The sequence below is a fragment of the Argentina anserina genome, chromosome 2 (assembly GCF_933775445.1).
Source record: "Argentina anserina chromosome 2, drPotAnse1.1, whole genome shotgun sequence".
Lineage (NCBI taxonomy): Eukaryota > Viridiplantae > Streptophyta > Magnoliopsida > Rosales > Rosaceae > Argentina > Argentina anserina.
The window spans coordinates 27,174,042-27,190,527 of NC_065873.1; the positions used below are offsets into that span (position 1 = coordinate 27,174,042).

General features: G+C 36.2%; 2 protein-coding genes across 2 annotated transcripts; one reads left to right on the top strand and one right to left on the bottom strand.

Annotated features, from left to right (window-relative positions):
• The first annotated feature begins 4,156 nt into the window (after positions 1–4,156).
• On the top strand, positions 4,157–7,892 carry LOC126784927 (uncharacterized). Its single transcript, XM_050510476.1, has 10 exons — positions 4,157–4,474; positions 4,647–4,714; positions 4,803–4,880; positions 5,312–5,424; positions 5,526–5,591; positions 5,670–5,771; positions 5,867–6,407; positions 6,891–7,096; positions 7,197–7,360; positions 7,609–7,892. The coding sequence occupies exons 1-10, from the start codon at positions 4,335–4,337 to the stop codon at positions 7,742–7,744; spliced, it is 1,614 nt and encodes a 537-aa protein (XP_050366433.1). The 5' UTR covers positions 4,157–4,334; the 3' UTR covers positions 7,745–7,892.
• Positions 7,893–8,073: 181 nt separating this feature from the next.
• On the bottom strand, positions 8,074–12,440 carry LOC126784928 (NADP-dependent malic enzyme). The gene is made up of 19 exons (XM_050510477.1): positions 12,287–12,440; positions 11,592–11,712; positions 11,386–11,460; positions 11,061–11,212; positions 10,863–10,968; positions 10,686–10,751; positions 10,499–10,594; positions 10,342–10,413; positions 10,172–10,255; positions 9,984–10,082; positions 9,842–9,889; positions 9,704–9,757; positions 9,482–9,580; positions 9,300–9,389; positions 9,134–9,211; positions 8,969–9,043; positions 8,777–8,867; positions 8,543–8,671; positions 8,074–8,420 (listed from the first exon to the last, which is right to left on the bottom strand). The coding sequence occupies exons 1-19, from the start codon at positions 12,400–12,402 to the stop codon at positions 8,332–8,334; spliced, it is 1,740 nt and encodes a 579-aa protein (XP_050366434.1). The 5' UTR covers positions 12,403–12,440; the 3' UTR covers positions 8,074–8,331.
• Between the last annotated feature and the right edge of the window lie 4,046 nt (positions 12,441–16,486).

A 16,486-nucleotide genomic window follows, 5' to 3' on the forward strand; every position in this document is an offset into this window, starting at 1 on the left:
TTCTACCACAAGGAGGCTGCGACCATTTGACCAAACATAGCACGCTGAGTGCAGCATCTAGGACAAAGCCCACTTCTTCCTATCAAACTACAACATGGAATTATTGTAATAAACATTAAACTACAAAAAAACAGGCTGAAAATAAACAATAACAAGCACCATTGAGGACCCACAAATGAGCCTAGGCCCATGAATCAATGCGGGAAAAAAGAAAGAAAGCCACCGTTAGCCAAACCTGACACACGCCATCGCCGACTGTCGTCACCGACTCGCCACCACCACCGTCAAACCTGCAACGCCGGTCCACCACTCCTAACACACAATCCCCCTTAGCAACACCATCACCACCCGACGTCCAATCCAAATCCGATCTAAGAGCCAAGATCCAGAACAGAGAAACGTTGCACCACCACGAAACCATCCCCACCCAACAGCCACCAGATCTCCGAGGTAGATGTCCATCGTCGACCAGCCAACTCCGAGCATACCAGATCCAAGTCGTCGTCGCATCATTCCTCATCCCGCAAACCACCACCGAAAACTCCCTAATACGATTAAGACAACCGATAGGGTCATCCCGGCATAGCACACACAAGGCCAAAAAGCCCCGCCCAACGATGGCAAAAGGCACGCCGCCGGACAAGAACTGTGACCCCAATTTTTCTCCCTCATAGCGCTTTTTTTTCCTTCGCTATAGTTTGTAGTTTATTCCAAAATGCATGTAGTGAGTTGTATTATAAGTTACATGATACGGTACATACTTAACTATTGAGAATTAACAATAATTTACTTTATTTATCTAATCCAGGACCCAATAAGACATGAAAATGAAAAAATAGGATAATGATCATGAAAGGTGTAAGTAAGAAGGTAGTGAAATTTAATTTAATTATATAGAAAACTATATTAAAAGGTACACAAGATTTAAATTTATTAGAAATATCAAAAAATATCAGAAAATATTGAAAATATCGGGAAATATCGAGAAAAAAAATCGGTAGTGAAATTTAATTTAATTATATAGAAAACTATATTAAAAGGTACACAAGATTTAAATTTATTAGAAATATCAGAAAATATTGAAAATATAGGGAAATATCAAAAAAATCGAGAAAAAAAATCGGTAGTGAAATTTAATTTAATTATATATAAATTTAATCATTTATATTAAAAGATACACAAAATTTAAATTTATCGAAAATATCAAAAATATCAGAAAATATCGGATGAAATTAATTTAGTATGACAAATATATATCCTTATGTGAGAAAAAATGAAATTTTTGGCGAAATTTTAACGATATTTTCAATTTTTCATGATCCGGACAAAGGCAACTCCATCAAATTAATATTCGAGGCATTTCCCTTAAATATCTTTCCAGTTTCCACTCAATACGAATATGCTTATGGTTGTTATACTCCCAAAAAAATTGTCGTGGGGACACCCGTCATCCAAAGCAAACTTTAAGTTACTATCTTACTGGTCATTTCTCATGGATTCTTCCTGCAGCATCGGTTCCGCTCATCTTCGCAAGAATCCCATGGCCATCAAGACATTATTGAGAGTAGTATCAGCAATATCTGAAGCCTTTGTGGCACCATCTGCTAAAATCCCATCCAAGTAAGCTGAGTCAGAAATGATTTCCTCGTAGCGAACCTGCAAAAGTAGAAAATGAAGATGATGACACGGAACACCTCAATCAAAGATGGAATAATATATGGTAACAAGTGAGTGAAGTGACATATATAGATCATGTCCAAAACTGAAAAGACCTCGCGGATCAACAAATTGAGTGGTTATAAGACATCGATCAATATATCGAATAATACAAGGCATGCGGCCTGAAGCATAACAACAACAACCAGCAAGGCCTTTACTAGGTGTTCATTCTAGATTATTCCCCATCAATCAATTGAATGCAGCTTGTACATCGTAACAAACAAAGGTAAATTGCCCAATAGCTTAAAACGGAATCATATGAGCAGAACTGTTGCGGGATCGGGATCAAGGAAAGTGATGCTTAAAAAACATTAACATGGCTTAGGAGTTTGGACCATGTTTGGCAGCCAGTACAATGTGGCACTACCTTACATAAGGAGTACTAAGAAGCTTAGCTCATGTTTGGTGTAAAAGGGTATTAGGATAAATGGTACAAGCTAGCACCGGTTCCTCCTCTCAGCCCCACAAAGTCGTATTATCATGGGTGCTCCTTTCTGAGACCCCAAGATAGTACTCCTCTCTGGTTTATCTCTTTATTTCTCACTCTCTTTATGAAGGTATCTTCGTTTTCCTTGTGCTATTAGGAATAACAAAATACGCTAAGTCATTGACTTTGTTGATTGATTCTGTTTCACTAAATGAACTGCTTGATATTTGGATCTTAATTCTGTTTTACTATATGAATTGTATGATATTTGGATCACCATCATTGTACAATATATGCAAAGTTTTGAGTGTCAAATTTTCTATATTTTGTCGATTTGATCTTGCTTGATTTGTGCAATAAGTATGGGGGAGAAATTCTATAAGGAGCCTATGTGCAGATAGACTGGTGGACTCTTTGTATGCCATAGTGCTTTGTGAAAGAGCTTCTTGCTACTGTCATTATTATAACTGTTATTTCTGGTTATTTGCACTTGGTGCTCATTCTAGACTAGATTGTGTTCTACTGTTTAAGGTTGTATTCAATAGTTGATAGAAGGAATTAGTTTGCTTTGTTTGCTGGTGTTAGCTGTTGTCAAATTAGAATTGATCAAGTAGATTTTGTTGATCTGTAAAGTGCTAGTTGCACTACTTGAACAAGTTGAAATTGGTTTATCAATAGTGAATTGTTGATCGTGTAGACTACGTTAAAAGTCTCGTAATGGTTTTATCTTGAGGAATGTTTCCACTATAGTTAAACATTTGTGTTAACTGATTTCACTGTGTTTTGCTCTTGATTATTGTCTTGTTCTTCCATATGGTGTTTTCACTTTACAGTCAAGATATTCTTCAGAAGTTGTGTCAATCTCCCAAGTTACTACCATCTCTTTCCTCCTCCTCTCCTCTCTCTCTCTCTCTCTCTTCTCCTCGACAAATCTGTAACTAGAAGTCAATTTTGGAATTTGAATTTAGAGATTGTAGATTGGGTTATGGAATATGGGTCTTCTCTCTCCCTCTCTCTCATATCAAGTCGGCAACCAAAATATTTATACTTGATTTTCGGGACTGATTACAAAGAATGGGTTTCAGGTTTTGGTTATGAAGGTTGTGGGATTTATGTGGGGTTTCAAATTTAGTTTTGAAACTGAGAGGAAGGCTTTGATTACGGAGGTTGTGGGATTTATAAAGAAGAAGGATGAACCCAAATCATGCAGGGAGACTTGTGGGTAATTGAGAATTTAGTTGCAAAATTTAATTTTTAATTGATTATACAATAAAACTAGAAATCGATTCACCATTGTGTTCTAATAATTTGGGTGCAAAATCATATTCAATAATGATTCATCTTTGGTCTAAACTAGAATTTTGATGGTAGGGAGTAGTAACTCCTTATACAATCCTCCCCATCAAACATGACATGTATTAGTGCTAGGTAAGCCCACTCACGAGAGAGTAACACAAGTAATAATTTTAGAGTGATTCAGAGCAATATTGCCTACCAAACGTGCACTTTCTTTCTAAGTTATTTGCCAGGGCGGGAGGACAACTTATCAATATATGGAGGAAAAAAATAGTTTTAAATGAATCTAGAATTAAGAGAGAACCTAATAGGGCTGTTACAACTCAAGATCTTAGGAAACATCCAATATCAGTGCTGGTTGCTAATCTAGAATGAACACTTAGTAAAGTGCTTCACATTAGATATTAAACCGACGTATTTAAGCGTATCATAGATATATCGTGTCTATATATATGTATCGGACACGTAATATCTATGGCACGAGTCGGTGCTACATAGGTTTTGTCCTTCTTTGATTATAAACCTTGATGGCAAGATTACCATTTTCTGAAGAAAGTTCGCAGCAATGATTAAAAAAAACATTTTAAGAAGAAATTTTGTAGCGAACTTTATGTAGAAAAAAAATATTTATCAAGAAACGTAAGAAACCATTTTCTGACGAAAGTTAGAAAAGTAAGAACACCATTTTCGGGACAAAAAAAGTTATAGTGGTATGTGTGTGAGTCACTGCTACCAGGTCAGTGAAGGAGGGAGACAACGACTGATTAGAGCGGGAGCAATTTACCACAACCACCGCCGGAGCGTTTTCCACCGTCGCCGGTAACCAAAATCCCTCATTTCTCCCACTTCAAAACCACTCGGAAACTCACAGCGAGGTATAAACATCTCAACGATGGCCGACCACGACCGCCTTCTGGCCAGAGAGCGCCTCCAGATCGAGCAGATTCGAGCGCTCGATCTCGAGGAACTCGAGGTCGAGGAGGTCGACGACGACTACAATGACTCCTCCGACGACGCCGCTGCTGCCGCCACGTAATCATCATCCTCCTCCCACCTCTTTTTTGTTTGTTTTTAGCCTCTAACTCATCACCGTGTGATTTCATATATGCCTAGTTTGTGACCTAGGGTTCATGAATCCAATTCGAATTGAGATTTACTGTGATTCTGATTTACTGACTCTGTTGTGGAAATTTTAACCTGGAAGTGGTCGCGGCGTAGCTGATGAGTATACCTTCAATACCTGTTTGGCTTCTCTGCATACATATCTTGGCGGTATGAATCTTTCTCTATTCGTTTTTGAGTTGTTACTGCTTCAAAGTTTGGATGCTTAATTGGTTTGTGATGCGTTATTTGGTAACAGAGGTTGAAGACACTCATCATAGGATGGCGTTTTTGGACGGGGGAGCTGTATTGAACCTCCCAATATTCTACCTTGAAGGTTAGTACTCTTTGTACTGTTACATTCAATAGTTCGGTTCGACATTTATGAGTACTGTGATGAAAAAAAATTATCTGACTGATCAGTATTAGGGGAGTAAAGACTGGTATATATGCAGTTTTGATTCTTGTTTAGAATTAAAGTAGTAGTGTGATTAAATGCTCTTGCTCCCAAGAGATGTCACTATTACCACATTTCGGAACACTGGTTTTTTCGCCTTCTGTACTCTGTATTAGCATTACCTAATTGCGACCATAAACCATTTTAGTCCAAATGTCCGAGAAGGTGGATGGTTTAAAGTTAAGTTGGGCGCCGATGTTGTTTTGGGAACGCTTTCTTCCTCTTACTTATATTGTCGCGATGATTTAGTTCGTTCTTTTGTTATTTTATGTTGAAAGGAAACTTGGATTTTTCTACGTGGTGTATTGCAGGAGTTGTTCTGTTTCCAGACGCTACACTTCCATTAAGAGTTATTCGACCAAATTTTGTAGCTGCTATTGAGGGAGCACTAAATCAAGTTGATGCTCCTTATACCATTGGTGTGGTATGTGAATTGCTTTTGAAGCTGCCGAAGTGTTCTGCCCACAATTGAATTGCCTTCTCTAGTGTCTCACTGTAATTCTTCTCTCCTGAGCTTTTTTGCAGATTCGTGTTTACAGAGATCCTGACAATAGAAGCATAAAATTTGCAAATATTGGGACAACTGCGGAGGTATATTTAGTTTTTTCTACCTGTCAGTGCTCATCTATTTAAATCTATGTCATCTCGTTTGTTTATTCTTTTTGACAGATTCGCCAATTCAGGCGATTAGAGGATGGCTCACTGAATGTGGTAACCCGTGGTCAACAGCGATTTCATCTCAAACGCCGTTGGATTGATGTGGAGGGAGCGGTTAGAATAATTTTGTGCTTTAGAGATTTCCAGTTCTCGAATCTATTTGTAGTCATCTATATAATGACTAATTATTGTAACTTTTCATCTGTCAGCCATATGGGGAAATCCAAATTATAAAAGAAGATGTACCACAGAGGGCTCCACGGGCTGCATTTGGAGATTTGGCACCTTTTAGTAATCGAAAAGCCCATAGTTTCCCATGTGCAATGCTTTCACACGCTTCTCACAGGAATTCAAATGGATCCATGGATATGGACAATGATTCGGAGCCAAATTCAGATGAAAGCTTTGAGAGTGCACTTTCTTTGACAGAAAGAGAAATTCACCGATCGGCAATTGAATCCTATTATGGGTCTGATGTAATGGATGAATCAACAAGCACTGATAGTGAGAAGTCAGAATTGCAATCTCAACAATCCCAATCAAAAGACTCCACAGATTCCTTGCACTCATGCTCCAAGAGTTTGGTTGGGACCAGTTCTTTATCGGAGATACAATCATCCAAACAGAAAGATCCAAGTAGTTGTTGGAGAAACACAGACTTTAAACAGATACGTAGAGTTCCTAGAGCATTCTGGCCCTATTGGGTATATCGCATGTACGACTCCTATTGTCTTGCTCAAGGAGCAGCAGGTAGCTTGACTTTGCTTCGGATCTCACCTGATTCCATGCTCCTAAAGATTCCTTAAATATTAGTAGATTATTACTAATGATAACTAAAGTGATAAATGATCAGGACCTTTTATAACGTCCACTTTGTGATGCAGGAATGTTTAATCTAAGTTATATGTGAGCATACTTATGAACTGACTTTATAATCACAATGACACTTGCAGAATCATTATTTATCATCATAATACCAACTATAGTGTTTCAATCGACTGTATTAGATATACATGGCGGTATATAAGAAGAGAAAAAAAGATCTAGTCCCAGGTTACTCTTGAGCATTTTGCAACATCCTGCTGTATAATGTATGAATTAAGTGAAGAGAGTTAAAGGATTTAGCTTTACATATTGTGACTTTTCTTTTTGTTGTTTTAGGCTACTAGGTTCACACCTTTCAACATGTTATTTTTCATGAATTGTACTTGATTCTGCATGTATGTATTGCAGATTTGTGGAAACAGATAGTTGGGATACCATTAATGGATGGTCTTGTGAAGAAGCCTGATCTCTTGTCGTTTTACATTGCTAGTAAACTTCCTGTCTCTGAATCTACAAGGCAGGAGCTTTTGGAGATTGATGGTATTTCATATAGGCTGCGTCGGGAAATTGAGTTGCTTCAGACTGTTAATCTTATCTGCTGTAAAACTTGTCAGGTTGCTTCTGCTTTGGAACCCTGTGTGTGAAAAATACATACCATTTGGCTGTATATGGTCTATTTACTTATGTTGTGTATTATGTATGGTATCAATGCAGACTGTTTTCGCAAGGCGGAGTGATATGCTGGTGATGTCAAGTGAAGGTCCACTTGGTGCTTATGTGAACCCCAGTGGTTATGTACATGAGATAATGACTCTCTACAAAACAAGTGGCTTGGCACTCATAGGTTCAGCAGTGAAAGAATACAGCTGGTTTCCTGGGTATGACCTTGTACTAGCATTCTTCTAATTCCCTTACAATGTTATTATTGTTTCAAATGATGTTATCTTAGAGGCCAGAGACTATTGGGTTTTCTTTTTCTCTTTTGATGCTTTTATAAAGTACAAAACAAAAAAATCTTTATTATTCTTATGCTGCTGGTTTCTATGAACTGATTGATTGGAGTGATCTACTGAATTTTATTGTTGTCTAAAATTTGGCTAAGATGCTAATTTGCCCATTCATGCAGGTATGCCTGGACAATAACAAACTGTGCCACCTGTGAAACTCAAATGGGTTGGCTATTTACAGCTACGAAAAAGAGTTTGAAGCCTAGATTGTTTTGGGGGATTCGGAGTTCCCAAGTTTCTGATGACTTGCACTAATATCTCGTACCTGGACATTTTCCTTTTTCTCTTTATGTACTGCGCTATATTTGTATTTAGCTGCTTGTATCTATTGACACCGCACTAGTTAATCTTGTTTGAAATCAGAACGTTTTACTTGCCCATAATTTATACATAGTAAAGGTAGTCGCGGTAGGTAGTTCGGATATCCTTCTGGCTTCATGGCTTTTGTAAACGTGTAGCTGTAGAACATCAGCCCATATGCTATTCCAAGTGAAATGGTTTTTATATATGAGAATGCTTTTGCAATAGGGACTTGTTTCGCGAGCTCCCTAAATAGTATACACTTTTTCACAATGACACTAACTATAACATGGCAGTGATGGCACTGAGCCACGATATGTTTGTGATACTGCTTTGATATATTGATAGTGAAGAAATCCAATTGAAAATTTACAATATGGCTGCCCAAAATTGTAATGAAAAACAGAAAAAATTACAGGTTTGTAGTGGTGGAAGCAACGCAAAAGAATCGAAGATATGAAGTAACCCCATGAAACTGAAAGCAGTTATTTTAGGGAAATAATGATTATCAGACACTGCAGACTACATGAGACACTGGAATTTCAACGGTAGCTTCTGTAGAGTGGGCTGTACATTTTGCTCTCTGCATACTTGACGAGATCTTTTGGTCGAGGCAGATTAGAGGCCAGACCTATAATACAATCAGTAAGGCGACGTTAGTAAACCTATTAGTCTAAGTGTTTATTTTTTATAAAAAAAACTATTCGTAAAGTGCTTAAAATGACTAGAAAAATGTCAGACAAGGTAGCTTACCAAGGTCATAAACTGTAGCAGCAACTTTAGCAGCAATGTTTGCTGATATCTTTCTGATGTTGGTAAATGGTGGGTAAATCAATCCTTTTTCATAGTTTTCTTTGCTAACTTGGGTAGCCAAAGCTTCAGCTGTTGCATGAAATAGAATGGAAGAAGTCATGTAATGAGCCTAGCCTTTTCACCAGTATTCATAAATAATCAATGTCACTGTATAAATCATCCTTCAGTACTTACAGGCTGCCAAAAGCATATCATCGTGTACACGAATGGCACCAGAGATGAGCAATCCCAAACCGAAGCCAGGAAATATGTAAGCGTTGTTTGCCTGAATGAGATAGTGAGGAAAGTAAGATCCTATTATTGAAGTAAATTACAAATGAAGAGAGTGACTCGTATCAGAATATTGCTCGAGCTGGATATACAAACCTGGCCAGGCACTAGGAGTTTGCCCTCATACTCAACTGGGTCAAATGGGCTTCCACTAGCAAAGATTGCTTGACCCTGAGCACGAAAAGAGATAGAATTATCAAAACGAGATCCACTACTTATTTTATCCCCAAAATAAAAGAGATAGATCATAGAATGTATAACCTTGGTCCATGTGTAAGCTTCTTCAGCAGTACACTCAGATTGTGATGTTGGGTTAGAAAGAGCGAGGATAAGAGGTTTCTACATGTCAAACACCAGACTAATGTCACTACTTAAGTTGACAAACACATTTAAATAGAGGAAAAAGTGAGACAGATAGAGTGAACACCTCATTGAAAGATGCCATGGCCTCGACAACTTCCTGTGTAAATTGCTTTCCTACACCAGATGTTCCTATCAACACTGTTGGTTTGATTGCCTGAGGAATTATGAGCACAATGTAAGATCACAAGTGGGAATTTTCCGAAATATATTATCTCATGAAACAAAATGCTCAAATCATTTTCACACCTTCACAGCATTAGCAAGTTCCCTGATGGGTTCATGCTCATGAGCCCAAGGCTTCTTAAAATGTTGAAGTGATTCGACGCGAGATTGAACAATCAATCCCTGCAACATATATGAAACCCAGTTATAACCCAAACTAGAATTTTGAAGAGAAAGCTACTTTTTTAAAATATATCAAGTAAACGCACAATTTTTACAGATGAACTCTAAGCGTATCTTAAGTACCTTCGAATCCACAAGCCAAATCTTCTTACGGGTTTCTTCAATTGGAGCTTCGGTCTGCCAAGGTTTACCACATCATTAGTAGCTAATCCTTAGCTAAAAGGTAGTGGCTTTGTTTTGGGCAAGAGGGGAAGGGAGTACCTTTTTTGATATCTCTAGAGCAATAAGCTCTGCTATACCAGTTCCAGCCTTCAGTAGACAAGAAACAAAGGTGAGAAACTACACCAGAAAACAATTCATTTAATAACACAGAGACTCTTTAGCTCTGAGCATTTGAGGTTACCTCTCCAGCACCCAAAAATAAGAAAGTATGATCAGCTAAAGCTCCCCCAATTAATTTTAAGGATGCTATAAGCCCTGCCAACACCACCGATGCTGTTCCCTGAATACAAAATGAAAGAAACCACAGTTTGAAATAGTTCTCCTAACGCAAGATTGCTAACAAGAATCCAAAGAAGCTGAACATGTTACCTGTATGTCATCATTAAACACAAGGTGGCTTGAACTGTATTTAGACAGCAGTTCAAATGCATTGTGGTTTGCAAAATCTTCAAACTGTGAAGCCAGAGAGAAAACCTGATTAATCAATGCTCAAGAATACAGATTGAGAATACTCAGAAGTTAGATGAGAACAATTTTACCTGTACTAAAACTTTCTCCCCATAGTTCATCTTGACGGCAGTCATGAATTCCTCAAGAAGTTCTGCATATTCCTAAATCATAAACACAATAGTCCAGCTTAGTTTTAAAGAAATTACATAGAAACATATAGAAGATAGAGATACAAAAATATTAAACCTGTCCAGTGGCTCTCTTGTGCTTAAGCCCAATGTAAAACTCATCATTCAGCAACTTCTCATTGTTTGTGCCAACATCAATGGTTATAGGCAAGCACTATAAACAATACATAATACATACAGATTGTATTAGTACTATAAACACATGTCTAAAAACAAAAGGATGCGGTACTGGTGAAAATGCTTACTGCTGCAGGAGGAACTCCTCCCAATGCTGTATACAAAGATAGCTTTCCAACTGGAATTCCCATGCCCTGAAACATTTGGACTATTTATATCAAAGAATTCAATAGAGACAAAGACAGAATTTCCGACTGATCTATATACATGATTTCAGAGAAACATTTTTAACATAGTATAAATACCTGACAGCCAAGATCTCCAAGCCCCAAAATACGCTCACCATCAGTCACAACAATAACTTGAATTCTCCTTTCTGGCCAGTTCTTCAATATTTCGAGGATCTTTCCCCTAGAAAATTTCAAAAGTCAATATATGCTCGACAGATTCACAACTAATTCATAAGAATTTGGAGGTAAAAGTATTCTGCTAACTGGCCATACTTGTCCTTTAAACTGACATAAAGACCCTGAGGACGTCTGAAAATACTGCCATATTTTTGGCAAGCCTCTCCAACCGTAGGGGTGTACACAACAGGGAGCAGTTCCTCAACATTATCAATCAAAAGCTTATAAAACAGCCGTTCATTTCTTTCCTGTACAATGAAACAGAAGTATTAAAGTAAGTGAAAATGAATGACAACAATCCTAACTAAGTAATTTGTATCATTGAAAGCTCAGCGGTATCAATTTTTATGGGGTACCATCCTAATACATCTGCAATCTACAATAATATCCTGAACCAATAAAGGAAAACAATAAATTTTACCTGAAGATCCATCATGGCCATATATCTTTGTAATGGAACCTCATACTGTCGAAGATTGTGCATCACCTTCTTTTCCTGATCACCAAAAAGAATTACAAGAATGTTTAGCAAAAGATAAACACCAAAAAGCAGACGGATACCAGTGAGTAGATAAATCTGTTAAACAATATAATTGAGATGAACTTCGAGCAATGCCATTTTGTAACCTGAAGCTCTTGGCTAAGGACAACTGGTGGCAGAAGGCCACGTATGTAATGAGCATCCCTCTCCGTCTCAGTGAAGGCAAGTCCTTTGTTGTAGCGTGGATCCCGCAACAAAGTATGTCCACTGTAACACATGTAGATTGCAGGTATTGCATCAAAAACAATAAATCTACATATGCAAGTGCCTGAAAATTGATTCGGTAACTAGAAACATTGTGGAGGATAGAAAATGGTTTTACGAGGTGCCTATCAACAAATTCTGAGTACTGATACAGTGATACTTTTTCTGTTTGTTTGTTTCGGAAGTAATTCCTGTAATGCCAAGGAAGGCTATATTCTATGTGATCCTTATAAATCTGAGGTGCAAGAAGAATATGAAAGAAAATGATCTACCGAGAGACCTCAAGTAAGGATCTAAATTTCAGCATGGAAATCAGAAACTCCCTTAATATTTCAAATAAAAAAATTCTACCATCTGATCCAATCCAAACCTGCAAACTGTAATGACCCTCAAGACGCAATCTTTCTTTAAAAACGTAATACAAACAAATGGTTCCCAACAATCAAAAGGAGACAACTTAGCATTTAACTTTGCATAAAGGACAACAACAGCGAAAAGGGAATACAAACACAGATATCAAAACTTGGCATTTCCACAATCCCACAATTTCATGAGAGTTGAGATAAACCAATCTCACCTAGCAACAGAAGAAGTCCATGGGGTGAGAACCTGATCCACAGTGGCACAATCCTCACCGTACACGTCCTCACCAAAACCAGTCTTGCCCTCCATCTCCTTCACTATACTCCCCATGAAAGCCCAAACCTTTGGTTCTCCCACACCCACTAATCTCTTCTGCAATCACCACACAAACTCAAACAGCAATAATACGCAACAACCCAGAAACCAAAACAGGGCAAAGCTGCTTGTTTTGCAAAGACTTGGACAATGCCTCCCCCTTTTATAGCAGAATTAAGAGCAAAGAGTGGGCCTTTTTTTTTCTCTCTCTCTTTTTTAATACAAATCTACAAAGGAGGTGAAAACAGCATAGTCGAGTTCCATTGTCAAAGAGAAGAACAGGGGACGAAACCACGTGTACGATCTTATTCAACTAAAATAAAGAAAGGCGATTCTATTTTTCTGCTGAAACAATTTAATAAAGGGAATGACACCAAGTGCTGCAAGAATGCAATGACATGATTAATAAATATGTACCAGGAAACTGCGTCTGTTCATATACATCATCGTCTTATTAGAGGACAAGGCAGATATTATCATATCCTTGCGTACTCGTAAGTCCTAACCCGCGCCTCCAGACTTCATGGGAGGGAGATACATAAATTCATTTTGGAATGTCATTATCTCATGGTACATTCTTTCTTTGGTGCACGGCATGTACCAGACTCAATTTAGATAGTTTAAACCGTAACTGTTATATATGTGCACGTTGATCCAACCGTCCAAACCTATATATGATAGCTAAGATTACATTATGTACTTGCATGCCTTGCATAGAGCAATGTATGCTCCTTATTATTTTCCTTGATGCTTCTAGGAAGCAAAAATTGACTTCAAACTTTGGCAAAGAGAAACAAACATATTAGACCAAATCAACTTTGATTTTTTTTTTTTGTGACAAACACAAATTGTGCATCTTTAGTGATCATAGATATTATCATTTCGTTCAGTGGTGAGGCATCTCTATGCAATAATGAATGTATAATATTTCAAGTTGAAAATGAATAATACGTACGTCGATAAATTGTTTAGAGTTTGACTTCCTCCTTTTCCTTTGCTAAAGCAAAATATGGTGGTCGTGATCGGACTAAAAGAGATAAATATGCTGCAAACCAAATCGATCATTTTCCTTCTTCTGTGAGAATAAGTGAGATCCACATTTTTTGACGATGAATGGACTTCTATAAGCAGTACTTGACAGATGTTCTATTGTAGCCACTAATTAATAATAATAATAACATCAGTTTCCTTGGCTGCGCACTATAATATGATCATGTTGTCACTGTTCTCATATCTATACTTGTTTGCTCAAATCAACCCTACGACATTTGGTTTTTAAATGTCATTTTCTCTTCAATGGTAATAGTTTGACCTTTAATGCTATGATGACAGACCTAACCACTTAGCTGTGAGGCGTTGAAATGCCTGAAGAAATGAACATAACTTTAACATATACTGTGATTCTGTGAATCTATTGCATCCCATCTTATTTCACTTGTAATTCAATTAGTCAAACTAATTCTGGAGAGTCTATTATGCGCACCATGGAATGTGGGCACCTGCAGATATAGGTGATTTGGCCGATGGTTTAATAAACGGACGTTAGTCAAACTTCAATGTGGCCGTTGGTTTTTTTAATTTTTTACATCCACCAATGCAACTTGAATTTAATATTCTAGGTTTTTAGATTAACTTTTACTTCTTCTTCTTTTTTTTTGTACAAAATGAGCCATTAGTCAAAGTAAAAAAAAATCAACGAATAAACTAGCCAGAGTTATAAGCCATAAACTCCTTAGTTCTAGAAAGACCAACAATGTCATCCAGCATAGTATCAGAAACCAGCGTAGGAGGTACTATACTTAACAAAGATATCATCTATCATATTCCTCTCTTTTTGGACATGCTTCACATTAATAAAATCAAAAACACACATCAAGTTTATGCAGTTCATTATCAAGGTCCCAAGATGATGCAAGTCAATATTTTAATGTTGAAGAAGATTGATATGCACTAAAGAATCAAACTCAATTTCCAGTCTTGTAATCTTTAAGCTACGAGCTAGGTGTAAACCATGTAATAATTACGACATTTCTTTTAAATTTCAATTTGAATATTAAAATATGGTTGGTATAAATTTTTTAATCTATTCATATTATAACTTACTACTGTTTAATGTTTCCTTAAAAAAAACTAATTTTTAATGTTTATATATGTCATTAAAATTGCATAATTTTTGTGTATCAAAATGTATACCTACATTATCACAATTAGAGATGCACTTTTGAACCCACTATAAGTCGATAACTCTAGTATTTTTTGGGTAGTGCTATTAACTAATTTTGTTCTTTTTTTAAATTTCATTTCGGTCACCCTACCTAAGTACAACGTCTATTCTTTTTTTCTCCTTACCAAATAAATAATTTAAAATGCTACAACGAATTTTGCATGAGTCGACTTCACAAATTCTACTTATAACATATCGTGTTTTATAATAATACGTACTAAGAAAACCAACTAACTGGTGATTAAATAGTTGAGAATATAATTAAAGGTAAAGACTCACTCGATCAAATATATAGACAGTTTGTACTATACCTAGCACTTTCTTATTAGATTTTATCAAAAACAAAAACAAGATCAAAGCACATACATGTTGTGAGTAAATTTAGTAAATTTTATCATAATTACAATTACTTTTCTTGGGTCAGCCAAATAAATAATAATCTAATTAGCCACAATGTCAATTATTTTATGCAGTGACATAATCTCTATTTCATAAGTGAGAGGTTAAGAGTTAGATTACGACTTGATATAACATTTGAGTTCTTTATGCGACTTAAATATATATATATATATATATATATATATATCATTATATTGAAACTTGCAAAATTGAATATAACAATTAACATGCACATATTTTTTTATTTTTTTATTTCATGTAAGCAACATACACTAATTTCAAAAAATATATAAATTATAAATTACCAATTGATTAGTAATTTATTAAAGAACATCAAATAAGAAGTTAATAGACAAAATCTTAATTTGCTCTCGGACTACGTAATTATACTTGATTGGGTTATATAATTGTTATATCTTTATTTCCATTTAATATATACTTGAGTGGTTGATTGTTATGTTGATAGTTGACTGTTTAAAATCAAATTAACATATATAATCGAGCTCACATATTAATAGCTGATATTGATTTATAGTTTTAAAAAAATGGCTAGTGCTCGCACTCCATGGTGTATATAATCCTCTTCCCTAATTATGATGCTTCATAATTGATTAAAGTTTATGGTCATTTCAAATACTGCTCCTACTGATGGAGTATCTTTTTTAATGTTGGTTTTGGAAATTTGATAAATGAACGATCAATATGGTCAATTCAGTAAAGAAACACTCACTTTTCCTCTATGCTCTATCACTGCATGTCATGTTCATATGTTTTCTTTTATAGTAATATATCATATATATGTGTGAGAGACTATGAAGCACGAACACATGCTATGGGCACCGTATTGCGTGTCCGACAAAGACACGCTCGGACACACGAATTAATTTTAGACACGGTCCGGACACGTGAGTATTCGAATCGGACACGCGAACACGCACCAACTAATAATAAAAATGAAAGTGCTTATGATGAGAATCGAACATTGGTCATCCAAGACATTCAACAACTCCTCAACCATTCAAACATATTCAGTTTTTGTTATATTTATGCACATTTTAATATATATAATGAGAAAAACTCGTGATAAAAATAAGAATGTTTGTGGTGAGATTCGAACATTGGTTATTCAATGTACTTATCAAGTCCTTAGTCATTCTAACAAGTTATGTTTTCGTCATTTTAATGCACTTTGACATATATATATATATATAAATCTAAAATTATAAATATTTTCAAATTTATAAAATAATTTTTAATAAATAAATATATTAAAATAATATTTAATTAACTTGTACACCACATGTCTGTGTCTAAAAAAATTTTTATATATCATATCTACGTATCGAATCGTGTCTAATACGGACACTCATATCCGTGTCCGTGCTACCTAAGAGAGAAATGTCTGTCATGCAAAAACACGTGCGAGTGGTGAGCATATATATATTAGTTGGCGTACTGTCTTTGTTTATTTGATTG